This window comes from Heptranchias perlo, unplaced genomic scaffold (genome assembly GCF_035084215.1).
Source record: "Heptranchias perlo isolate sHepPer1 unplaced genomic scaffold, sHepPer1.hap1 HAP1_SCAFFOLD_160, whole genome shotgun sequence".
Classification (NCBI taxonomy): domain Eukaryota; kingdom Metazoa; phylum Chordata; class Chondrichthyes; order Hexanchiformes; family Hexanchidae; genus Heptranchias; species Heptranchias perlo.
Window position 1 is genome coordinate 204,897 of NW_027138859.1, and position 27,141 is coordinate 232,037.

The 27,141-nt window shown below is 46.9% G+C and overlaps 1 protein-coding gene across 1 annotated transcript in view; it reads right to left on the reverse strand.

The window, feature by feature from the left end:
- Positions 1-27,141, reverse strand: part of si:ch211-126j24.1 (phosphofurin acidic cluster sorting protein 2) — a gene marked incomplete at its 3' end in the record, with an annotated part of 536,875 nt that overhangs the window by 202,086 nt on the left and 307,648 nt on the right. Inside the window, exon 6 of the mRNA XM_067977559.1 lies at positions 6,587-6,678. Coding sequence (XP_067833660.1) covers positions 6,587-6,678 — 92 coding nt within the window. The remainder of the gene's footprint in view (positions 1-6,586; positions 6,679-27,141) is intronic.

A 27,141-nucleotide genomic window follows, 5' to 3' on the forward strand; every position in this document is an offset into this window, starting at 1 on the left:
ACATGTTTGTTCTCAGATATTGAGAGCATGTTTGTTCTCAGATATTGAGGACATGTTTGTTCCCAGATATTGAGGACATGTTAGTTCCCAGATATTGAGGACATGTTTGTTCTCAGATATTGAGGACATGTTTGTTCTCAGATATTGAGAGCATGTTAGTTCCCAGATATTGAGGACATGTTTGTTCCCAGATATTGAGGACATGTTTGTTCTCAGATATTTAGGACATGTTTGTTCTCAGATATTTAGGACATGTTTGTTTCCAGATATTGAGGACATGTTTGTTCTCAGATATTGAGGACATGTCAGTTCCCAGATATTGAGGACATGTTTGTTCTCAGACATTGAGGACATGTTTGTTTCCAGATATTGAGGACATGTCAGTTCCCAGATATTGAGGACATGTCAGTTCCCAGATATTGAGGACATGTTTGTTCTCAGACATTGAGGACATGTTTGTTCTCAGACATTGAGGACATGTTTGTTTCCAGATATTGAGGACATGTCAGTTCCCAGATATTGAGGACATGTTTGTTCCCAGATATTGAGGACATGTCAGTTCCCAGATATTGAGGGACATGTTTGTTCTCAGATATTGAGGGACATGTTTGTTCTCAGATATTGAGGACATGTTTGTTCCCAGATATTGAGGACATATTTGTTCCCAGATATTGAGAGCATGTTTGTTCTCAGATATTGAGAGCATGTTTGTTCTCAGATATTGAGAGCATGTTAGTTCCCAGATATTGAGGACGTGTTTGTTCTCAGATATTGAGGACGTGTTTGTTCTCAGATATTGAGGACGTGTTTGTTCTCAGATATTGAGGACGTGTTTGTTCTCAGATATTGAGGACGTGTTTGTTCTCAGATATTGAGGACGTGTTTGTTCTCAGATATTGAGGACGTGTTTGTTCTCAGATATTGAGGACGTGTTTGTTCTCAGATATTGAGGACGTGTTTGTTCTCAGATATTGAGGACGTGTTTGTTCTCAGATATTGAGGACGTGTTTGTTCTCAGATATTGAGGACGTGTTTGAACTCAGATATTGAGGACGTGTTTGTTCTCAGATATTGAGGACGTGTTTGTTCTCAGATATTGAGGACGTGTTTGTTCTCAGATATTGAAAGCATGTTTGTTCCCAGATATTGAGAACATGTTTGTTCTCAGATATTGAGAGCATGTTTGTTCTCAGATATTGAGGACATGTTTGTTCCCAGATATTGAGGACATGTTAGTTCCCAGATATTGAGGACATGTTTGTTCTCAGATATTGAGGACATGTTTGTTCTCAGATATTGAGAGCATGTTAGTTCCCAGATATTGAGGACATGTTTGTTCCCAGATATTGAGGACATGTTTGTTCTCAGATATTTAGGACATGTTTGTTCTCAGATATTTAGGACATGTTTGTTTCCAGATATTGAGGACATGTTTGTTCTCAGATATTGAGGACATGTCAGTTCCCAGATATTGAGGACATGTTTGTTCTCAGAAATTGAGGACATGTTTGTTTCCAGATATTGAGGACATGTCAGTTCCCAGATATTGAGGACATGTCAGTTCCCAGATATTGAGGACATGTTTGTTCTCAGACATTGAGGACATGTTTGTTCTCAGACATTGAGGACATGTTTGTTTCCAGATATTGAGGACATGTCAGTTCCCAGATATTGAGGACATGTTTGTTCCCAGATATTGAGGACATGTCAGTTCCCAGATATTGAGGGACATGTTTGTTCTCAGATATTGAGGGACATGTTTGTTCTCAGATATTGAGGACATGTTAGTTCCCAGATATTGAGGACATGTTTGTTCTCAGATATTGAGGACATGTTTGTTCCCAGATATTGAGGACATGTTTGTTCCCAGATATTGAGGACATGTTTGTTCTCAGATATTGAAAGCATGTTTGTTCCCAGATATTGAGAACATGTTTGTTCTCAGATATTGAGAGCATGTTTGTTCTCAGATATTGAGGACATGTTTGTTCCCAGATATTGAGGACATGTTAGTTCCCAGATATTGAGGACATGTTTGTTCTCAGATATTGAGGACATGTTTGTTCTCAGATATTGAGAGCATGTTAGTTCCCAGATATTGAGGACATGTTTGTTCCCAGATATTGACGGACATATTTGTTCTCAGATATTGAGGACATGTTAGTTCCCAGATATTGAGGATGTGTTTGTTCTCAGATATTGAGGACATGTTTGTTCTCAGATATTGAGGACATGTTTGTTCTCAGATATTGAAAGCATGTTTGTTCCCAGATATTGAGAACATGTTTGTTCTCAGATATTGAGAGCATGGTTGTTCTCAGATATTGAGGACATGTTTGTTCCCAGATATTGAGTACATGTTAGTTCCCAGATATTGAGGACATGTTTGTTCTCAGATATTGAGAGCATGTTAGTTCCCAGATATTGAGGACATGTTTGTTCCCAGATATTGAGGGACATGTTTGTTCTCAGATATTGAGGACATGTTAGTTCCCAGATATTGAGGACGTGTTTGTTCTCAGATATTGAGGACATGTTTGTTCTCAGATATTGAGGACATGTTTGTTCTCAGATATTGAGGACATGTTTGTTCTCAGATATTGAGGACATGTTTGTTTCCAGATATTGAGAGCAGGTTCGTTCCCAGATATTGAGAGCATGTTAGTTCCCAGATATTGAGGACATGTTAGTTCCCAGATATTGAGAGCATGTTAGTTTCCAGATATTGAGAGCATGTTAGTTCCCAGATATTGAGGACATGTCAGTTCCCAGATATTGAGGACATGTCAGTTCCCAGATATTGAGGACATGTTTGTTCCCAGATATTGAGGACATGTCAGTTCCCAGATATTGAGGACATGTCAGTTCCCAGATATTGAGGACATGTTTGTTCCCAGATATTGAGAGCATGTCAGTTTCCAGATATTGAGGACATGTTAGTTCCCAGATATTGAGGACATGTTAGTTCCCAGATATTGAGGACATGTTAGTTCCCAGATATTGAGGACATGTTTGTTCCCAGATATTGAGGACATGTTAGTTCCCAAATATTGAAGACAGGTTTGTTTCCAGATATTGAGAGCAGGTTCGTTCCCAGATATTGAGAGCATGTTAGTTCCCAGATATTGAGGACATGTTAGTTCCCAGATATTGAGGACATGGTAGTTCCCAGATATTGAGGACATGGTAGTTCCCAGATATTGAGGACATGGTAGTTCCCAGATATTGAGTACAGGTTAGTTCCCAGATATTGAGGACATATCAGTTTCCAGATATTGAGGACATGTTAGTTCCCAGATATTGAGGACATGTCAGTTTCCAGATATCGAGGACATGTCAGTTCCCAGATATTGAGAGCATGTTAGTTTCCAGATATTGAGAGCATGTTAGTTCCCAGATATTGAGGACATGTCAGTTCCCAGATATTGAGGACATGTCAGTTCCCAGATATTGAGGACATGTTTGTTCCCAGATATTGAGGACATGTCAGTTCCCAGATATTGAGGACATGTTAGTTCCCAGATATTGAGGACATGTCAGTTCCCAGATATTGAGGACATGTCAGTTCCCAGATATTGAGGACATGTTTGTTCTCAGACATTGAGGACATGTTTGTTCTCAGACATTGAGGACATGTTTGTTTCCAGATATTGAGGACATGTCAGTTCCCAGATATTGAGGACATGTTTGTTCCCAGATATTGAGGACATGTCAGTTCCCAGATATTGAGGGACATGTTTGTTCTCAGATATTGAGGGACATGTTTGTTCTCAGATATTGAGGACATGTTAGTTCCCAGATATTGAGGACATGTTTGTTCTCAGATATTGAGGACATGTCAGTTCCCAGATATTGAGGGACATGTTTGTTCTCAGATATTGAGGACATGTTAGTTCCCAGATATTGAGGACATGTTTGTTCCCAGATATTGAGGACATGTTTGTTCTCAGATATTGAAAGCATGTTTGTTCCCAGATATTGAGAACATGTTTGTTCTCAGATATTGAGAGCATGGTTGTTCTCAGATATTGAGGACATGTTTGTTCCCAGATATTGAGGACATGTTAGTTCCCAGATATTGAGGACATGTTTGTTCTCAGATATTGAGAGCATGTTAGTTCCCAGATATTGAGGACATGTTTGTTCCCAGATATTGAGGGACATGTTTGTTCTCAGATATTGAGGACATGTTAGTTCCCAGATATTGAGGACGTGTTTGTTCTCAGATATTGAGGACATGTTTGTTCTCAGATATTGAGGACATGTTTGTTCTCAGATATTGAGGACATGTTTGTTTCCAGATATTGAGAGCAGGTTCGTTCCCAGATATTGAGAGCAGGTTCGTTCCCAGATATTGAGAGCATGTTAGTTCCCAGATATTGAGGACATGTTTGTTCCCAGATATTGAGGACATGTTTGTTTCCAGATATTGAGAGCAGGTTCGTTCCCAGATATTGAGAGCATGTTAGTTCCCAGATATTGAGGACATGTTAGTTCCCAGATATTGAGAGCATGTTAGTTTCCAGATATTGAGAGCATGTTAGTTCCCAGATATTGAGGACATGTCAGTTCCCAGATATTGAGGACATGTCAGTTCCCAGATATTGAGGACATGTTTGTTCCCAGATATTGAGGACATGTCAGTTCCCAGATATTGAGGACATGTCAGTTCCCAGATATTGAGGACATGTTAGTTCCCAGATATTGAGGACATGTTAGTTCCCAGATATTGAGGACATGTTTGTTCCCAGATATTGAGGACATGTTAGTTCCCAAATATTGAAGACAGGTTTGTTTCCAGATATTGAGAGCAGGTTCGTTCCCAGATATTGAGAGCATGTTAGTTCCCAGATATTGAGGACATGTTAGTTCCCAGATATTGAGGACATGGTAGTTCCCAGATATTGAGGACATGGTAGTTCCCAGATATTGAGGACATGGTAGTTCCCAGATATTGAGTACAGGTTAGTTCCCAGATATTGAGGACATATCAGTTTCCAGATATTGAGGACATGTTAGTTCCCAGATATTGAGGACATGTCAGTTTCCAGATATCGAGGACATGTCAGTTCCCAGATATTGAGAGCATGTTAGTTTCCAGATATTGAGAGCATGTTAGTTCCCAGATATTGAGGACATGTCAGTTCCCAGATATTGAGGACATGTCAGTTCCCAGATATTGAGGACATGTTTGTTCCCAGATATTGAGGACATGTCAGTTCCCAGATATTGAGGACATGTTTGTTCCCAGATATTGAGAGCATGTCAGTTTCCAGATATTGAGGACATGTTAGTTCCCAAATATTGAGGACTTGTTAGTTCCCAGATATTGAGGACATGTTTGTTCCCAGATATTGAGGACATGTTAGTTCCCAAATATTGAAGACAGGTTTGTTTCCAGATATTGAGAGCAGGTTCGTTCCCAGATATTGAGAGCATGTTAGTTCCCAGATATTGAGGACATGTTAGTTCCCAGATATTGAGGACATGGTAGTTCCCAGATATTGAGGACATGGTAGTTCCCAGATATTGAGGACATGGTAGTTCCCAGATATTGAGTACAGGTTAGTTCCCAGATATTGAGGACATATCAGTTTCCAGATATTGAGGACATGTTCGTTCCCAGATATTGAGGACATGTCAGTTTCCAGATATCGAGGACATGTCAGTTCCCAGATATTGAGAGCATGTTAGTTCCCAGATATTGAGGACATGTTAGTTCCCAGATATTGAGAGCATGTTAGTTCCCAGATATTGAGGACATGTCAGTTCCCAGATATTGAGGACATGTTTGTTCCCAGATATTGAGGACATGTCAGTTCCCAGATATTGAGGACATGTTTGTTCCCAGATATTGAGGACATGTTAGTTCTCAGGTACTGGGGAATGAGGGCTCAGGTCCCAAGGGATACTACTTTATTCCTCTGTGGGGTTGAGTGTAAAAAGGACTGAGGACTGATAATTTGATCCACTGTATATTTACGAAGTAAATGATCACTGTGAATCCTGTTGTAGATGTTGCTCGTGCATGTTAAGCACGTTTTGGCTAAAAATCCCCAGCTCCTCTCTGCCATTAATGTGAAGGAGTGGGCACCAGTGACCTCAGCTGCTGACCATGCCAGAACATCCGGGTCCAGGATGGGGTCAATTGATTCAAATATCTTCGGGGGCAGGGGGATGCAGATCTTGGGGGGGGGGGAGCGGGAAAAGCTGCTTGTTGCCCAGACAGCTAAGGCAGTTTTTAAAATTCTCCCCAACTGGATCCTTTTATAAGGGGGTTGATATGAATCTTAGTGCTGGAATTATTATGGAGATCCAGGCCAGGACTCGGGAGGAGGCCTGGTTGATCCGATCCTGGTTTCCAAGGCTTGGGCCAAGGGAATTCTCAGCGTGGAAATTCCCTCCCCTCTGACGTCAAGGGCCATCCAACCCCCAAACCGCTGTGCAAATTGGCAGGCTGCAGGCTTCTGGGCAGAAAGCTAGTGTGTGCAGGAACTCCCACCCCCAGCTTGTGCCTCAGATGTGCTTTTGGAGCCGAGGAATTCCTACCCCTGCGTGTGATTGCGAAGCTATCGAATCTTTCTACCTGGCTAGGCACGGCATCATCGCTGCCTTCCTGCTCGGAGGAGAAGCTGTCGTCCTCTTCCTCGGAGTAATTATCAATATCTGGAGACCGATCTGCAAGATGTCGAACAAGATTTTTTTTTAGAACGCAGCAGTAATTTAGTTGATTTTCTCCTCTTGCACTCTCTCCCTGCAATACATATTCCCCTGGTTAAGGTAACAGGCTGGAGTAACGCTTCCAGAGCTCTCCTGACATTGCTGTACCTCCAGTCACTAGGAGCTGCCCAAGTGCAGTGCGGGGTGACTCTCCCTCTGTGAAGAAGTGCCTGGCCTTTACTGGACAGCTGTCCTGAGATCAGGAATTGGCTGCGTGGAAAGTTATAATCTGGACCATGATCACTGCACTTCAGTGCAGTATTGAGGGAGTGCGGCACTGTTGGAGGTGCCGTCTCTCAGCTGAGGCATTAAATCCGTCAGGTGGACGTAAACAATCCCACGGCACTGTTTCAAAGAAGAGTGGGGAGTTTTCCTATTTTCCCTCAACCAACATCAACAAATACAGATTACCTGGTCATTTATCTCATTTGTGCATAAATTGGCTGTCACATTTCCCCACATTAAAACAATGACTTCACTTCAAAAGTAGTTTATTGGCTATGTTAACTTTGGGACATCCTGAGGATATGAAAGGTACTATATAGGTAGCCTTTATTATCATGGTATCATAGTAGGTGCAGGACAGAAGGAGGCCATTCGGCCCATTGTGCCTGTGCCGGGTCTTTGAAAGAACTATCCAATTAGTTCCATTCCCCTCCTCTTTCCCCATAGCCCTGTAATTTTTTCCCTTCAAGTATTTCTCCAATTCCTTTTTGACAGTTATTATCGAATCTGCTTCCACCACCCTTTTAGGCAGTGAATTCCAGATCAGAACTCGCTGCGTAAAAAAATGTTTCCTCATGTCGCCTCTGGGTCTTTTGCCAATCACCCAAAATATGAGTAAAAACTCTGGAATCGTATGCTACAAAAATAGATTTTTAATAATTTGTTGTTGGGTTGTGGGCAGAACTGACAAGTGCAGTATTTATTGCCCAACTCTAGCACCCCTGAGGGCAATGAGTCAACACCATAGTGTGCTACTGGTCACATATAGTCCAGTCCACATCAGTCCCTGAAGGACGTTAGTGAACCAGTTGGATTTTTATAACCCACCGGCTTTTATGGTCATTTTTTCTGGTACCAGCCCACAAATTATCAGATAGACAAGTTGCCCTGGTGGGAGTTGAGCTCATAACCTCGAGATTAGGATCATAACTATCCAGCGACCAAAGTTTTCGACCGATTCAGTCAACACACCATTGGCCCTGATTATCACTGTTTCCACTCAAAATGATCAATCTCAGTTCAAAATAAATGGATATATTTTTAAAACTTTGTTTTTCCTCCTTTGTGAAAGTGCTGGGTGAATTACTCCCTGTGTAAGTGCGGGGTGAATTACTCCCTGTGTAAGTGCAGGGTGAATTACTCCCTGTGAAAGTGCAGGGTGAATTACTCCCTGTGAAAGTACGGGGTGAATTACTCCCTGTGAAAGTACGGGGTGAATTACTCCCTGTGTAAGTGCAGGGTGAATTACTCCCTGTGAAAGTACGGGGTGAATTACTCCCTGTGAAAGTACGGGGTGAATTACTCCCTGTGTAAATGCAGGGTGAATTACTCCCTGTGAAAGTGCAGGGTGAATTACTCCCTGTGTAAGTGCTGGGTGAATTACTCCCTGTGTAAGTGCAGGGTGAATTACTCCCTGTGTAAGTGCGGGGTGAATTACTCCCTGTGTAAGTGCAGGGTGAATTACTCCCTGTGAAAGTGCAGGGTGAATTACTCCCTGTGTAAGTGCGGGGTGAATTACTCCCTGTGTAAGTGCAGGGTGAATTACTCCCTGTGAAAGTGCGGGGTGAATTACTCCCTGTGTAAGTGCGGGGTGAATTACTCCCTGTGTAAGTGCAGGGTGAATTACTCCCTGTGTAAGTGCGGGGTGAATTACTCCCTGTGTAAGTGCGGGGTGAATTACTCCCTGTGTAAGTGCGGGGTGAATTACTCCCTGTGTAAGTGCGGGGTGAATTACTCCCTGTGAAAGTGCAGGGTGAATTACTCCCTGTGAAAGTGCAGGGTGAATGACTCCCTGTGTAAGTGCAGGGTAAATTACTCCCTGTGTAAGTGCGGGGTGAATTACTCCCTGTGAAAGTGCAGGGTGAATTACTCCCTGTGAAAGTACGGGGTGAATTACTCCCTGTGAAAGTGCAGGGTGAATTACTCCCTGTGTAAGTGCAGGGTGAATTACTCCCTGTGAAAGTACGGGGTGAATTACTCCCTGTGAAAGTGCGGGGTGAATTACTCCCTGTGAAAGTGCGGGGTGAATTACTCCCTGTGAAAATACGGGGTGAATTACTCCCTGTGAAAGTAGGGGGTGAATTACTCCCTGTGAAAGTGTGGGGTGAATTACTCCCTGTGAAAGTGCAGGGTGAATTACTCCCTGTGTAAGTGCGGGGTGAATTACTCCCTGTGTAAGTGCGGGGTGAATTACTCCCTGTGTAAGTGCAGGGTGAATTACACCCTGTGTAAGTGCAGGGTGAATTACTCCCTGTGAAAGTGCAGGGTGAATTACTCCCTGTGTAAGTGCAGGGTGAATTAGTCCCTGTGAAAGTACGGGGTGAATTACTCCCTGTGAAAGTGCAGGGTGAATTACTCCCTGTGTAAGTGCAGGGTGAATTACTCCCTGTGTAAGTGCAGTGTGAATTACTCCCTGTGTAAGTGCAGGGTGAATTACTCCCTGTGAAAGTACGGGGTGAATTACTCCCTGTGTAAGTGCAGGGTGAATTACTCCCTGTGTAAGTGCAGGGTGAATTACTCCCTGTGAAGGTGCGGGGTGAATTACTCCCTGTGTAAGTGCGGGGTGAATTACTCCCTGTGTAAGTGCAGGGTGAATTACTCCCTGTGAAAGTACGGGGTGAATTACTCCCTGTGTAAGTGCGGGGTGAATTACTCCCTGTGAAAGTGCAGGGTGAATTACTCCCTGTGTAAGTGCAGGGTGAATTACTCCCTGTGTAAGTGCAGGGTGAATTACTCCCTGTGAAAGTGCAGGGTGAATTACTCCCTGTGAAAGTGCAGGGTGAATTACTCCCTGTGTAAGTGCAGGGTGAATTACTCCCTGTGTAAGTGCGGGGTGAATTACTCCCTGTGAAAGTGCAGGGTGAATTACTCCCTGTGAAAGTACGGGGTGAATTACTCCCTGTGAAAGTACGGGGTGAATTACTCCCTGTGAAAGTGCAGGGTGAATTACTCCCTGTGAAAGTACAGGGTGAATTACTCCCTGTGAAAGTACGGGGTGAATTACTCCCTGTGAAAGTGCGGGGTGAATTACTCCCTGTGAAAGTACGGGGTGAATTACTCCCTGTGAAAGTACGGGGTGAATTACTCCCTGTGAAAGTACGGGGTGAATTACTCCCTGTGTAAGTGCGGGGTGAATTACTCCCTGTGTAAGTGCAGGGTGAATTACTCCCTGTGAAAGTGCAGGGTGAATTACTCCCTGTGTAAGTGCAGGGTGAATTACTCCCTGTGTAAGTGCAGGGTGAATTACTCCCTGTGAAAGTGCAGGGTGAATTACTCCCTGTGAAAGTACGGGGTGAATTACTCCCTGTGAAAGTACGGGGTGAATTACTCCCTGTGAAAGTGCAGGGTGAATTACTCCCTGTGTAAGTGCAGGGTGAATTACTCCCTGTGTAAGTGCAGGGTGAATTACTCCCTGTGTAAGTGCAGGGTGAATTACTCCCTGTGTAAGTGCGGGGTGAATTACTCCCTGTGTAAGTGCGGGGTGAATTACTCCCTGTGTAAGTGCGGGGTGAATTACTCCCTGTGAAAGTGCGGGGTGAATTACTCCCTGTGAAAGTACGGGGTGAATTACTCCCTGTGAAAGTACGGGGTGAATTACTCCCTGTGAAAGTGCAGGGTGAATTACTCCCTGTGTAAGTGCAGGGTGAATTACTCCCTGTGAAAGTGCGGGGTGAATTACTCCCTGTGTAAGTGCAGGGTGAATTACTCCCTGTGAAAGTACGGGGTGAATTACTCCCTGTGTAAATGCAGGGTGAATTACTCCCTGTGAAAGTGCAGGGTGAATTACTCCCTGTGTAAGTGCAGGGTGAATTACTCCCTGTGTAAGGGCGGGGTGAATTACTCCCTGTGAAAGTGCAGGGTGAATTACTCCCTGTGAAAGTGCAGGGTGAATTACTCCCTGTGTAAGTGCAGGGTGAATTACTCCCTGTGAAAGTACGGGGTGAATTACTCCCTGTGTAAGTGCGGGGTGAATTACTCCCTGTGAAAGTGCAGGGTGAATTACTCCCTGTGTAAGTGCAGGGTGAATTACTCCCTGTGAAAGTACGGGGTGAATTACTCCCTGTGTAAGTGCGGGGTGAATTACTCCCTGTGTAAGTGCGGGGTGAATTACTCCCTGTGAAAGTGCAGGGTGAATTACTCCCTGTGAAAGTGCAGGGTGAATTACTCCCTGTGTAAGTGCAGGGTGAATTACTCCCTGTGTAAGTGCGGGGTGAATTACTCCCTGTGTAAGTGCGGGGTGAATTACTCCCTGTGAAAGTGCAGGGTGAATTACTCCCTGTGAAAGTACGGGGTGAATTACTCCCTGTGAAAGTACGGGGTGAATTACTCCCTGTGAAAGTGCAGGGTGAATTACTCCCTGTGTAAGTGCGGGGTGAATTACTCCCTGTGTAAGTGCAGGGTGAATTACTCCCTGTGTAAGTGCTGGGTGAATTACTCCCTGTGTAAGTGCAGGGTGAATTACTCCCTGTGTAAGTGCAGGGTGAATTACTCCCTGTGAAAGTGCGGGGTGAATTACTCCCTGTGTAAGTGCAGGGTGAATTACTCCCTGTGTAAGTGCGGGGTGAATTACTCCCTGTGAAAGTGCAGGGTGAATTACTCCCTGTGAAAGTACGGGGTGAATTACTCACTGTGAAAGTACGGGGTGAATTACTCCCTGTGAAAGTGCAGGGTGAATTACTCCCTGTGAAAGTGCAGGGTGAATTACTCCCTGTGTAAGTGCAGGGTGAATTACTCCCTGTGAAAGTACGGGGTGAATTACTCCCTGTGAAAGTGCGGGGTGAATTACTCCCTGTGAAAGTGCAGGGTGAATTACTCCATGTGAAAGTGCAGGGTGAATTACTCCCTGTGTAAGTGCGGGGTGAATTACTCCCTGTGTAAGTGCAGGGTGAATTACTCCCTGTGAAAGTGCAGGGTGAATTACTCCCTGTGAAAGTGCAGGGTGAATTACTCCCTGTGTAAGTGCAGTGTGAATTACTCCCTGTGAAAGTGCGGGGTGAATTACTCCCTGTGGAAGTGCAGGGTGAATTACTCCCTGTGTAAGTGCAGGGTGAATTACTCCCTGTGAAAGTGCGGGGTGAATTACTCCCTGTGAAAGTGCAGGGTGAATTACTCCCTGTGTAAGTGCAGGGTGAATTACTCCCTGTGAAAGTACGGGGTGAATTACTCCCTGTGCAAGTGCAGGGTGAATTACTCCCTGTGAAAGTACGGGGTGAATTACTCCCTGTGAAAGTGCAGGGTGAATTACTCCCTGTGTAAGTGCAGGGTGAATTACTCCCTGTGAAAGTACGGGGTGAATTACTCCCTGTGAAAGTGCAGGGTGAATTACTCCCTGTGTAAGTGCGGGGTGAATTACTCCCTGTGAAAGTACGGGGTGAATTACTCCCTGTGTAAGTGCGGGGTGAATTACTCCCTGTGTAAGTGCGGGGTGAATTACTCCCTGTGAAAGTGCAGGGTGAATTACTCCCTGTGAAAGTGCAGGGTGAATTACTCCCTGTGTAAGTGCAGGGTGAATTACTCCCTGTGTAAGTGCGGGGTGAATTACTCCCTGTGTAAGTGCAGGGTGAATTACTCCCTGTGTAAGTGCGGGGTGAATTACTCCCTGTGTAAGTGCAGGGTGAATTACTCCCTGTGTAAGTGCAGGGTGAATTACTCCCTGTGAAAGTGCAGGGTGAATTACTCCCTGTGAAAGTGCAGGGTGAATTACTCCCTGTGTAAGTGCAGTGTGAATTACTCCCTGTGAAAGTGCGGGGTGAATTACTCCCTGTGGAAGTGCAGGGTGAATTACTCCCTGTGTAAGTGCAGGGTGAATTACTCCCTGTGAAAGTGCGGGGTGAATTACTCCCTGTGAAAGTGCAGGGTGAATTACTCCCTGTGTAAGTGCAGGGTGAATTACTCCCTGTGAAAGTACGGGGTGAATTACTCCCTGTGTAAGTGCAGGGTGAATTACTCCCTGTGAAAGTACGGGGTGAATTACTCCCTGTGTAAGTGCGGGGTGAATTACTCCCTGTGTAAGTGCGGGGTGAATTACTCCCTGTGAAAGTGCAGGGTGAATTACTCCCTGTGAAAGTGCAGGGTGAATTACTCCCTGTGTAAGTGCAGGGTGAATTACTCCCTGTGTAAGTGCGGGGTGAATTACTCCCTGTGTAAGTGCGGGGTGAATTACTCCCTGTGAAAGTGCAGGGTGAATTACTCCCTGTGAAAGTACGGGGTGAATTACTCCCTGTGAAAGTGCGGGGTGAATTACTCCCTGTGTAAGTGCGGGGTGAATTACTCCCTGTGTAAGTGCAGGGTGAATTACTCCCTGTGTAAGTGCTGGGTGAATTACTCCCTGTGTAAGTGCGGGGTGAATTACTCCCTGTGTAAGTGCGGGGTGAATTACTCCCTGTGTAAGTGCGGGGTGAATTACTCCCTGTGTAAGTGCAGGGTGAATTACTCCCTGTGGAAGTGCGGGGTGAATTACTCCCTGTGAAAGTACGGGGTGAATTACTCGCTGTGAAAGTGCAGGGTGAATTACTCCCTGTGTAAGTGCAGGGTGAATTACTCCCTGTGTAAGTGCAGGGTGAATTACTCCCTGTGTAAGTGCGGGGTGAATTACTCCCTGTGAAAGTGCAGGGTGAATTACTCCCTGTGAAAGTGCAGTGTGAATTACTCCCTGTGTAAGTGCAGGGTGAATTGCTCCCTGTGTAAGTGCAGGGTGAATTACTCCCTGTGAAAGTGCAGGGTGAATTACTCCCTGTGTAAGTGCGGGGTGAATTACTCCCTGTGGAAGTGCGGGGTGAATTACTCCCTGTGTAAGTGCAGGGTGAATTACTCCCTGTGTAAGTGCGGGGTGAATTACTCCCTGTGAAAGTGCAGGGTGAATTACTCCCTGTGAAAGTGCAGTGTGAATTACTCCCTGTGTAAGTGCAGGGTGAATTGCTCCCTGTGTAAGTGCAGGGTGAATTACTCCCTGTGAAAGTGCAGGGTGAATTACTCCCTGTGTAAGTGCGGGGTGAATTACTCCCTGTGTAAGTGCAGGGTGAATTACTCCCTGTGTAAGTGCGGGGTGAATTACTCCCTGTGTAAGTGCAGGGTGAATTACTCCCTGTGTAAGTGCGGGGTGAATTACTCCCTGTGTAAGTGCGGGGTGAATTACTCCCTGTGTAAGTGCGGGGTGAATTACTCCCTGTGAAAGTGCAGAGTGAATTACTCCCTGTGTAAGTGCTGGGTGAATTACTCCCTGTGGAAGTGCAGTGTGAATTACTCCCTGTGTAAGTGCAGGGTGAATTACTCCCTGTGTAAGTGCGGGGTGAATTACTCCCTGTGAAAGTGCAGGGTGAATTACTCCCTGTGAAAGTGCAGGGTGAATTACTCCCTGTGTAAGTGCGGGGTGAATTACTCCCTGTGAAAGTGCGGGGTGAATTACTCCCTGTGAAAGTGCAGGGTGAATTACACCCTGTGAAAGTACGGGGTGAATTACTCCCTGTGAAAGTGCGGGGTGAATTACTCCCTGTGAAAGTGCAGGGTGAATTACTCCCTGTGAAAGTACGGGGTGAATTACTCCCTGTGAAAGTGCAGGGTGAATTACTCCCTGTGAAAGTACGGGGTGAATTACTCCCTGTGAAAGTGCGGGGTGAATTACTCCCTGTGAAAGTGCAGGGTGAATTACTCCCTGTGTAAGTGCAGGGTGAATTACTCCCTGTGTAAGTGCAGTGTGAATTACTCCCTGTGTAAGTGCAGGGTGAATTAGTCCCTGTGAAAGTACGGGGTGAATTACTCCCTGTGAAAGTGCAGGGTGAATTACTCCCTGTGTAAGTGCAGGGTGAATTACTCCCTGTGTAAGTGCAGTGTGAATTACTCCCTGTGTAAGTGCAGGGTGAATTACTCCCTGTGAAAGTACGGGGTGAATTACTCCCTGTGTAAGTGCAGGGTGAATTACTCCCTGTGTAAGTGCAGGGTGAATTACTCCCTGTGAAGGTGCGGGGTGAATTACTCCCTGTGTAAGTGCGGGGTGAATTACTCCCTGTGTAAGTGCAGGGTGAATTACTCCCTGTGAAAGTACGGGGTGAATTACTCCCTGTGTAAGTGCGGGGTGAATTACTCCCTGTGAAAGTGCAGGGTGAATTACTCCCTGTGTAAGTGCAGGGTGAATTACTCCCTGTGTAAGTGCAGGGTGAATTACTCCCTGTGAAAGTGCAGGGTGAATTACTCCCTGTGAAAGTGCAGGGTGAATTACTCCCTGTGTAAGTGCAGGGTGAATTACTCCCTGTGTAAGTGCGGGGTGAATTACTCCCTGTGAAAGTGCAGGGTGAATTACTCCCTGTGAAAGTACGGGGTGAATTACTCCCTGTGAAAGTACGGGGTGAATTACTCCCTGTGAAAGTGCAGGGTGAATTACTCCCTGTGAAAGTACAGGGTGAATTACTCCCTGTGAAAGTACGGGGTGAATTACTCCCTGTGAAAGTGCGGGGTGAATTACTCCCTGTGAAAGTACGGGGTGAATTACTCCCTGTGAAAGTACGGGGTGAATTACTCCCTGTGAAAGTACGGGGTGAATTACTCCCTGTGTAAGTGCGGGGTGAATTACTCCCTGTGTAAGTGCAGGGTGAATTACTCCCTGTGAAAGTGCAGGGTGAATTACTCCCTGTGTAAGTGCAGGGTGAATTACTCCCTGTGTAAGTGCAGGGTGAATTACTCCCTGTGAAAGTGCAGGGTGAATTACTCCCTGTGAAAGTACGGGGTGAATTACTCCCTGTGAAAGTACGGGGTGAATTACTCCCTGTGAAAGTGCAGGGTGAATTACTCCCTGTGTAAGTGCAGGGTGAATTACTCCCTGTGTAAGTGCAGGGTGAATTACTCCCTGTGTAAGTGCAGGGTGAATTACTCCCTGTGTAAGTGCGGGGTGAATTACTCCCTGTGTAAGTGCGGGGTGAATTACTCCCTGTGTAAGTGCGGGGTGAATTACTCCCTGTGAAAGTGCGGGGTGAATTACTCCCTGTGAAAGTACGGGGTGAATTACTCCCTGTGAAAGTACGGGGTGAATTACTCCCTGTGAAAGTGCAGGGTGAATTACTCCCTGTGTAAGTGCAGGGTGAATTACTCCCTGTGAAAGTGCGGGGTGAATTACTCCCTGTGTAAGTGCAGGGTGAATTACTCCCTGTGAAAGTACGGGGTGAATTACTCCCTGTGTAAATGCAGGGTGAATTACTCCCTGTGAAAGTGCAGGGTGAATTACTCCCTGTGTAAGTGCAGGGTGAATTACTCCCTGTGTAAGGGCGGGGTGAATTACTCCCTGTGAAAGTGCAGGGTGAATTACTCCCTGTGAAAGTGCAGGGTGAATTACTCCCTGTGTAAGTGCAGGGTGAATTACTCCCTGTGAAAGTACGGGGTGAATTACTCCCTGTGTAAGTGCGGGGTGAATTACTCCCTGTGAAAGTGCAGGGTGAATTACTCCCTGTGTAAGTGCAGGGTGAATTACTCCCTGTGAAAGTACGGGGTGAATTACTCCCTGTGTAAGTGCGGGGTGAATTACTCCCTGTGTAAGTGCGGGGTGAATTACTCCCTGTGAAAGTGCAGGGTGAATTACTCCCTGTGAAAGTGCAGGGTGAATTACTCCCTGTGTAAGTGCAGGGTGAATTACTCCCTGTGTAAGTGCGGGGTGAATTACTCCCTGTGTAAGTGCGGGGTGAATTACTCCCTGTGAAAGTGCAGGGTGAATTACTCCCTGTGAAAGTACGGGGTGAATTACTCCCTGTGAAAGTACGGGGTGAATTACTCCCTGTGAAAGTGCAGGGTGAATTACTCCCTGTGCAAGTGCGGGGTGAATTACTCCCTGTGTAAGTGCAGGGTGAATTACTCCCTGTGTAAGTGCTGGGTGAATTACTCCCTGTGTAAGTGCAGGGTGAATTACTCCCTGTGTAAGTGCAGGGTGAATTACTCCCTGTGAAAGTGCGGGGTGAATTACTCCCTGTGTAAGTGCAGGGTGAATTACTCCCTGTGTAAGTGCGGGGTGAATTACTCCCTGTGAAAGTGCAGGGTGAATTACTCCCTGTGAAAGTACGGGGTGAATTACTCACTGTGAAAGTACGGGGTGAATTACTCCCTGTGAAAGTGCAGGGTGAATTACTCCCTGTGAAAGTGCAGGGTGAATTACTCCCTGTGTAAGTGCAGGGTGAATTACTCCCTGTGAAAGTACGGGGTGAATTACTCCCTGTGAAAGTGCGGGGTGAATTACTCCCTGTGAAAGTGCAGGGTGAATTACTCCATGTGAAAGTGCAGGGTGAATTACTACCTGTGTAAGTGCGGGGTGAATTACTCCCTGTGTAAGTGCAGGGTGAATTACTCCCTGTGAAAGTGCAGGGTGAATTACTCCCTGTGAAAGTGCAGGGTGAATTACTCCCTGTGTAAGTGCAGTGTGAATTACTCCCTGTGAAAGTGCGGGGTGAATTACTCCCTGTGGAAGTGCAGGGTGAATTACTCCCTGTGTAAGTGCAGGGTGAATTACTCCCTGTGAAAGTGCGGGGTGAATTACTCCCTGTGAAAGTGCAGGGTGAATTACTCCCTGTGTAAGTGCAGGGTGAATTACTCCCTGTGAAAGTACGGGGTGAATTACTCCCTGTGCAAGTGCAGGGTGAATTACTCCCTGTGAAAGTACGGGGTGAATTACTCCCTGTGAAAGTGCAGGGTGAATTACTCCCTGTGTAAGTGCAGGGTGAATTACTCCCTGTGAAAGTACGGGGTGAATTACTCCCTGTGAAAGTGCAGGGTGAATTACTCCCTGTGTAAGTGCGGGGTGAATTACTCCCTGTGAAAGTACGGGGTGAATTACTCCCTGTGTAAGTGCGGGGTGAATTACTCCCTGTGTAAGTGCGGGGTGAATTACTCCCTGTGAAAGTGCAGGGTGAATTACTCCCTGTGAAAGTGCAGGGTGAATTACTCCCTGTGTAAGTGCAGGGTGAATTACTCCCTGTGCAAGTGCGGGGTGAATTACTCCCTGTGTAAGTGCAGGGTGAATTACTCCCTGTGTAAGTGCGGGGTGAATTACTCCCTGTGTAAGTGCAGGGTGAATTACTCCCTGTGTAAGTGCAGGGTGAATTACTCCCTGTGAAAGTGCAGGGTGAATTACTCCCTGTGAAAGTGCAGGGTGAATTACTCCCTGTGTAAGTGCAGTGTGAATTACTCCCTGTGAAAGTGCGGGGTGAATTACTCCCTGTGGAAGTGCAGGGTGAATTACTCCCTGTGTAAGTGCAGGGTGAATTACTCCCTGTGAAAGTGCGGGGTGAATTACTCCCTGTGAAAGTGCAGGGTGAATTACTCCCTGTGTAAGTGCAGGGTGAATTACTCCCTGTGAAAGTACGGGGTGAATTACTCCCTGTGTAAGTGCAGGGTGAATTACTCCCTGTGAAAGTACGGGGTGAATTACTCCCTGTGTAAGTGCGGGGTGAATTACTCCCTGTGTAAGTGCGGGGTGAATTACTCCCTGTGAAAGTGCAGGGTGAATTACTCCCTGTGAAAGTGCAGGGTGAATTACTCCCTGTGTAAGTGCAGGGTGAATTACTCCCTGTGTAAGTGCGGGGTGAATTACTCCCTGTGTAAGTGCGGGGTGAATTACTCCCTGTGAAAGTGCAGGGTGAATTACTCCCTGTGAAAGTACGGGGTGAATTACTCCCTGTGAAAGTGCGGGGTGAATTACTCCCTGTGTAAGTGCTGGGTGAATTACTCCCTGTGTAAGTGCGGGGTGAATTACTCCCTGTGTAAGTGCGGGGTGAATTACTCCCTGTGTAAGTGCGGGGTGAATTACTCCCTGTGTAAGTGCAGGGTGAATTACTCCCTGTGGAAGTGCGGGGTGAATTACTCGCTGTGAAAGTGCAGGGTGAATTACTCCCTGTGTAAGTGCAGGGTGAATTACTCCCTGTGTAAGTGCAGGGTGAATTACTCCCTGTGTAAGTGCGGGGTGAATTACTCCCTGTGAAAGTGCAGGGTGAATTACTCCCTGTGAAAGTGCAGTGTGAATTACTCCCTGTGTAAGTGCAGGGTGAATTGCTCCCTGTGTAAGTGCAGGGTGAATTACTCCCTGTGAAAGTGCAGGGTGAATTACTCCCTGTGTAAGTGCGGGGTGAATTACTCCCTGTGGAAGTGCGGGGTGAATTACTCCCTGTGTAAGTGCAGGGTGAATTACTCCCTGTGTAAGTGCGGGGTGAATTACTCCCTGTGAAAGTGCAGGGTGAATTACTCCCTGTGAAAGTGCAGTGTGAATTACTCCCTGTGAAAGTGCGGGGTGAATTGCTCCCTGTGTAAGTGCAGGGTGAATTACTCCCTGTGAAAGTGCAGGGTGAATTACTCCCTGTGTAAGTGCGGGGTGAATTACTCCCTGTGTAAGTGCAGGGTGAATTACTCCCTGTGTAAGTGCGGGGTGAATTACTCCCTGTGTAAGTGCAGGGTGAATTACTCCCTGTGTAAGTGCGGGGTGAATTACTCCCTGTGTAAGTGCGGGGTGAATTACTCCCTGTGTAAGTGCGGGGTGAATTACTCCCTGTGAAAGTGCAGAGTGAATTACTCCCTGTGTAAGTGCTGGGTGAATTACTCCCTGTGGAAGTGCAGTGTGAATTACTCCCTGTGTAAGTGCAGGGTGAATTACTCCCTGTGTAAGTGCGGGGTGAATTACTCCCTGTGAAAGTGCAGGGTGAATTACTCCCTGTGAAAGTGCAGGGTGAATTACTCCCTGTGTAAGTGCGGGGTGAATTACTCCCTGTGAAAGTGCGGGGTGAATTACTCCCTGTGAAAGTGCAGGGTGAATTACACCCTGTGAAAGTACGGGGTGAATTACTCCCTGTGAAAGTGCAGGGTGAATTACTCCCTGTGAAAGTGCAGGGTGAATTACTCCCTGTGAAAGTACGGGGTGAATTACTCCCTGTGAAAGTGCAGGGTGAATTACTCCCTGTGAAAGTACGGGGTGAATTACTCCCTGTGAAAGTGCGGGGTGAATTACTCCCTGTGAAAGTGCAGGGTGAATTACTCCCTGTGAAAGTACGGGGTGAATTACTCCCTGTGAAAGTGCAGGGTGAATTACTCCCTGTGTAAGTGCAGGGTGAATTACTACCTGGGTAAGTGCAGGGTGAATTACTCCCTGTGAAAGTGCAGGGTGAATTACTCCCTGTGTAAGTGCAGGGTGAATTACTCCCTGTGAAAGTACGGGGTGAATTACTCCCTGTGTAAATGCAGGGTGAATTACTCCCTGTGAAAGTGCAGGGTGAATTACTCCCTGTGTAAGTGCTGGGTGAATTACTCCCTGTGAAAGTACAGGGTGAATTACTCCCTGTGAAAGTGCAGGGTGAATTACTCCCTGTGTAAGTGCAGGGTGAATTACTCCCTGTGTAAGTGCGGGGTGAATTACTCCCTGTGTAAGTGCAGGGTGAATTACTCCCTGTGAAAGTGCAGGGTGAATTACTCCCTGTGTAAGTGCGGGGTGAATTACTCCCTGTGTAAGTGCAGGGTGAATTACTCCCTGTGAAAGTGCGGGGTGAATTACTCCCTGTGTAAGTGCGGGGTGAATTACTCCCTGTGTAAGTGCAGGGTGAATTACTCCCTGTGTAAGTGCGGGGTGAATTACTCCCTGTGTAAGTGCGGGGTGAATTACTCCCTGTGTAAGTGCAGGGTGAATTACTCCCTGTGAAAGTGCGGGGTGAATTACTCCCTGTGTAAGTGCAGGGTGAATTACTCCCTGTGTAAGTGCAGGGTGAATTACTCCCTGTGAAAGTACGGGGTGAATTACTCCCTGTGTAAGTGCGGGGTGCATTACTCCCTGTGAAAGTGCAGGGTGAATTACTCCCTGTGTAAGTGCAGGGTGAATTACTCCCTGTGAAAGTACGGGGTGAATTACTCCCTGTGTAAGTGCGGGGTGAATTACTCCCTGTGTAAGTGCGGGGTGAATTACTCCCTGTGAAAGTGCAGGGTGAATTACTCCCTGTGAAAGTGCAGGGTGAATTACTCCCTGTGTAAGTGCAGGGTGAATTACTCCCTGTGTAAGTGCGGGGTGAATTACTCCCTGTGTAAGTGCGGGGTGAATTACTCCCTGTGAAAGTGCAGGGTGAATTACTCCCTGTGAAAGTACGGGGTGAATTACTCCCTGTGAAAGTACGGGGTGAATTACTCCCTGTGAAAGTGCAGGGTGAATTACTCCCTGTGTAAGTGCGGGGTGAATTACTCCCTGTGTAAGTGCAGGGTGAATTACTCCCTGTGTAAGTGCTGGGTGAATTACTCCCTGTGTAAGTGCAGGGTGAATTACTCCCTGTGTAAGTGCAGGGTGAATTACTCCCTGTGAAAGTGCGGGGTGAATTACTCCCTGTGTAAGTGCAGGGTGAATTACTCCCTGTGTAAGTGCGGGGTGAATTACTCCCTGTGAAAGTGCAGGGTGAATTACTCCCTGTGAAAGTGCAGGGTGAATTTCTCCCTGTGTAAGTGCAGGGTGAATTACTCCCTGTGTAAGTGCGGGGTGAATTACTCCCTGTGAAAGTGCAGGGTGAATTACTCCCTGTGTAAGTGCAGGGTGAATTACTCCCTGTGAAAGTACGGGGTGAATTACTCCCTGTGAAAGTACGGGGTGAATTACTCCCTGTGAAAGTGCAGGGTGAATTACTCCCTGTGAAAGTGCAGGGTGAATTACTCCCTGTGTAAGTGCAGGGTGAATTACTCCCTGTGAAAGTACGGGGTGAATTACTCCCTGTGAAAGTGCGGGGTGAATTACTCCCTGTGAAAGTGCAGGGTGAATTACTCCATGTGAAAGTGCAGGGTGAATTACTCCCTGTGTAAGTGCGGGGTGAATTACTCCCTGTGTAAGTGCAGGGTGAATTACTCCCTGTGAAAGTGCAGGGTGAATTACTCCCTGTGAAAGTGCAGGGTGAATTACTCCCTGTGTAAGTGCAGTGTGAATTACTCCCTGTGAAAGTGCGGGGTGAATTACTCCCTGTGGAAGTGCAGGGTGAATTACTCCCTGTGTAAGTGCAGGGTGAATTACTCCCTGTGAAAGTGCGGGGTGAATTACTCCCTGTGAAAGTGCAGGGTGAATTACTCCCTGTGTAAGTGCAGGGTGAATTCCTCCCTGTGAAAGTACGGGGTGAATTACTCCCTGTATAAGTGCAGGGTGAATTACTCCCTGTGAAAGTACGGGGTGAATTACTCCCTGTGAAAGTACGGGGTGAATTACTCCCTGTGTAAGTGCGGGGTGAATTACTCCCTGTGTAAGTGCGGGGTGAATTACTCCCTGTGAAAGTGCAGGGTGAATTACTCCCTGTGAAAGTGCAGGGTGAATTACTCCCTGTGTAAGTGCAGGGTGAATTACTCCCTGTGTAAGTGCGGGGTGAATTACTCCCTGTGTAAGTGCAGGGTGAATTACTCCCTGTGTAAGTGCGGGGTGAATTACTCCCTGTGTAAGTGCAGGGTGAATTACTCCCTGTGTAAGTGCAGGGTGAATTACTCCCTGTGAAAGTGCAGGGTGAATTACTCCCTGTGAAAGTGCAGGGTGAATTACTCCCTGTGTAAGTGCAGTGTGAATTACTCCCTGTGAAAGTGCGGGGTGAATTACTCCCTGTGGAAGTGCAGGGTGAATTACTCCCTGTGTAAGTGCAGGGTGAATTACTCCCTGTGAAAGTGCGGGGTGAATTACTCCCTGTGAAAGTGCAGGGTGAATTACTCCCTGTGTAAGTGCAGGGTGAATTACTCCCTGTGAAAGTACGGGGTGAATTACTCCCTGTGTAAGTGCAGGGTGAATTACTCCCTGTGAAAGTACGGGGTGAATTACTCCCTGTGTAAGTGCGGGGTGAATTACTCCCTGTGTAAGTGCGGGGTGAATTACTCCCTGTGAAAGTGCAGGGTGAATTACTCCCTGTGAAAGTGCAGGGTGAATTACTCCCTGTGTAAGTGCAGGGTGAATTACTCCCTGTGTAAGTGCGGGGTGAATTACTCCCTGTGTAAGTGCGGGGTGAATTACTCCCTGTGAAAGTGCAGGGTGAATTAATCCCTGTGAAAGTACGGGGTGAATTACTCCCTGTGAAAGTACGGGGTGAATTACTCCCTGTGAAAGTGCGGGGTGAATTACTCCCTGTGTAAGTGCGGGGTGAATTACTCCCTGTGTAAGTGCTGGGTGAATTACTCCCTGTGTAAGTGCGGGGTGAATTACTCCCTGTGTAAGTGCGGGGTGAATTACTCCCTGTGTAAGTGCGTGGTGAATTACTCCCTGTGTAAGTGCAGGGTGAATTACTCCCTGTGGAAGTGCGGGGTGAATTACTCCCTGTGTAAGTGCAGGGTGAATTACTCCCTGTGAAAGTGCAGGGTGAATTACTCCCTGTGAAAGTGCAGTGTGAATTACTCCCTGTGTAAGTGCAGGGTGAATTGCTCCCTGTGTAAGTGCAGGGTGAATTACTCCCTGTGTAAGTGCGGGGTGAATTACTCCCTGTGTAAGTGCGGGGTGAATTACTCCCTGTGTAAGTGCGGGGTGAATTACTCCCTGTGAAAGTGCAGAGTGAATTACTCCCTGTGTAAGTGCTGGGTGAATTACTCCCTGTGGAAGTGCAGTGTGAATTACTCCCTGTGTAAGTGCAGGGTGAATTACTCCCTGTGTAAGTGCGGGGTGAATTACTCCCTGTGAAAGTGCAGGGTGAATTACTCCCTGTGAAAGTGCAGGGTGAATTACTCCCTGTGTAAGTGCGGGGTGAATTACTCCCTGTGAAAGTGCGGGGTGAATTACTCCCTGTGTAAGTGCTGGGTGAATTACTCCCTGTGAAAGTGCAGGGTGAATTACTCCCTGTGAAAGTGCAGGGTGAATTACTCCCTGTGAAAGTACGGGGTGAATTACTCCCTGTGAAAGTGCGGGGTGAATTACTCCCTGTGAAAGTGCAGGGTGAATTACTCCCTGTGAAAGTACGGGGTGAATTACTCCCTGTGAAAGTGCAGGGTGAATTACTCCCTGTGAAAGTACGGGGTGAATTACTCCCTGTGAAAGTGCGGGGTGAATTACTCCCTGTGAAAGTGCAGGGTGAATTACTCCCTGTGAAAGTACGGGGTGAATTACTCCCTGTGAAAGTGCAGGGTGAATTACTCCCTGTGCAAGTGCAGGGTGAATTAATCCCTGTGAAAGTACGGGGTGAATTACTCCCTGTGAAAGTGCAGGGTGAATTACTCCCTGTGAAAGTACGGGGTGAATTACTCCCTGTGAAAGTACGGGGTGAATTACTCCCTGTGAAAGTGCGGGGTGAATTACTCCCTGTGTAAGTGCGGGGTGAATTACTCCCTGTGTAAGTGCAGGGTGAATTACTCCCTGTGTAAGTGCTGGGTGAATTACTCCCTGTGTAAGTGCGGGGTGAATTACTCCCTGTGTAAGTGCGTGGTGAATTACTCCCTGTGTAAGTGCGTGGTGAATTACTCCCTGTGTAAGTGCAGGGTGAATTACTCCCTGTGGAAGTGCGGGGTGAATTACTCCCTGTGTAAGTGCAGGGTGAATTACTCCCTGTGAAAGTGCAGGGTGAATTACTCCCTGTGAAAGTGCAGTGTGAATTACTCCCTGTGTAAGTGCAGGGTGAATTGCTCCCTGTGTAAGTGCAGGGTGAATTACTCCCTGTGTAAGTGCGGGGTGAATTACTCCCTGTGTAAGTGCGGGGTGAATTACTCCCTGTGTAAGTGCGGGGTGAATTACTCCCTGTGAAAGTGCAGAGTGAATTACTCCCTGTGTAAGTGCTGGGTGAATTACTCCCTGTGGAAGTGCAGTGTGAATTACTCCCTGTGTAAGTGCAGGGTGAATTACTCCCTGTGTAAGTGCGGGGTGAATTACTCCCTGTGAAAGTGCAGGGTGAATTACTCCCTGTGAAAGTGCAGGGTGAATTACTCCCTGTGTAAGTGCGGGGTGAATTACTCCCTGTGAAAGTGCGGGGTGAATTACTCCCTGTGAAAGTGCAGGGTGAATTACTCCCTGTGAAAGTACGGGGTGAATTACTCCCTGTGAAAGTGCGGGGTGAATTACTCCCTGTGAAAGTGCAGGGTGAATTACTCCCTGTGAAAGTACGGGGTGAATTACTCCCTGTGAAAGTGCAGGGTGAATTACTCCCTGTGAAAGTACGGGGTGAATTACTCCCTGTGAAAGTGCGGGGTGAATTACTCCCTGTGAAAGTGCAGGGTGAATTACTCCCTGTGAAAGTACGGGGTGAATTACTCCCTGTGAAAGTGCAGGGTGAATTACTCCCTGTGTAAGTGCAGGGTGAATTACTACCTGGGTAAGTGCAGGGTGAATTACTCCCTGTGAAAGTGCAGGGTGAATTACTCCCTGTGTAAGTGCAGGGTGAATTACTCCCTGTGAAAGTACGGGGTGAATTACTCCCTGTGTAAATGCAGGGTGAATTACTCCCTGTGAAAGTGCAGGGTGAATTACTCCCTGTGTAAGTGCTGGGTGAATTACTCCCTGTGAAAGTACAGGGTGAATTACTCCCTGTGAAAGTGCAGGGTGAATTACTCCCTGTGTAAGTGCAGGGTGAATTACTCCCTGTGTAAGTGCGGGGTGAATTACTCCCTGTGTAAGTGCAGGGTGAATTACTCCCTGTGAAAGTGCAGGGTGAATTACTCCCTGTGTAAGTGCGGGGTGAATTACTCGCTGTGTAAGTGCAGGGTGAATTACTCCCTGTGAAAGTGCGGGGTGAATTACTCCCTGTGTAAGTGCGGGGTGAATTACTCCCTGTGTAAGTGCAGGGTGAATTACTCCCTGTGTAAGTGCGGGGTGAATTACTCCCTGTGTAAGTGCGGGGTGAATTACTCCCTGTGTAAGTGCAGGGTGAATTACTCCCTGTGAAAGTGCGGGGTGAATTACTCCCTGTGTAAGTGCAGGGTGAATTACTCCCTGTGTAAGTGCGGGGTGAATTACTCCCTGTGTAAGTGCAGGGTGAATTACTCCCTGTGTAAGTGCAGGGTGAATTACTCCCTGTGAAAGTACGTGGTGAATTACTCCCTGTGAAAGTGCAGGGTGAATTACTCCCTGTGTAAGTGCAGGGTGAATTACTCCCTGTGAAAGTACGGGGTGAATTACTCCCTGTGTAAGTGCGGGGTGAATTACTCCCTGTGAAAGTGCAGGGTGAATTAATCCCTGTGAAAGTACGGGGTGAATTACTCCCTGTGAAAGTACGGGGTGAATTACTCCCTGTGAAAGTACGGGGTGAATTACTCCCTGTGAAAGTACGGGGTGAATTACTCCCTGTGAAAGTGCAGGGTGAATTACTCCCTGTGTAAGTGCGGGGTGAATTACTCCCTGTGTAAGTGCAGGGTGAATTACTCCCTGTGTAAGTGCTGGGTGAATTACTCCCTGTGTAAGTGCAGGGTGAATTACTCCCTGTGTAAGTGCAGGGTGAATTACTCCCTGTGAAAGTGCGGGGTGAATTACTCCCTGTGTAAGTGCAGGGTGAATTACTCCCTGTGTAAGTGCGGGGTGAATTACTCCCTGTGAAAGTGCAGGGTGAATTACTCCCTGTGAAAGTGCAGGGTGAATTTCTCCCTGTGTAAGTGCAGGGTGAATTACTCCCTGTGTAAGTGCGGGGTGAATTACTCCCTGTGAAAGTGCAGGGTGAATTACTCCCTGTGTAAGTGCAGGGTGAATTACTCCCTGTGAAAGTACGGGGTGAATTACTCCCTGTGAAAGTACGGGGTGAATTACTCCCTGTGAAAGTGCAGGGTGAATTACTCCCTGTGAAAGTGCAGGGTGAATTACTCCCTGTGTAAGTGCAGGGTGAATTACTCCCTGTGTAAGTGCTGGGTGAATTACTCCCTGTGTAAGTGCGGGGTGAATTACTCCCTGTGCAAGTGCGGGGTGAATTACTCCCTGTGTAAGTGCGTGGTGAATTACTCCCTGTGTAAGTGCAGGGTGAATTACTCCCTGTGGAAGTGCGGGGTGAATTACTCCCTGTGTAAGTGCAGGGTGAATTACTCCCTGTGAAAGTGCAGGGTGAATTACTCCCTGTGAAAGTGCAGTGTGAATTACTCCCTGTGTAAGTGCAGGGTGAATTGCTCCCTGTGTAAGTGCAGGGTGAATTACTCCCTGTGTAAGTGCGGGGTGAATTACTCCCTGTGTAAGTGCGGGGTGAATTACTCCCTGTGAAAGTACGGGGTGAATTACTCCCTGTGAAAGTACGGGGTGAATTACTCCCTGTGAAAGTGCGGGGTGAATTACTCCCTGTGTAAGTGCGGGGT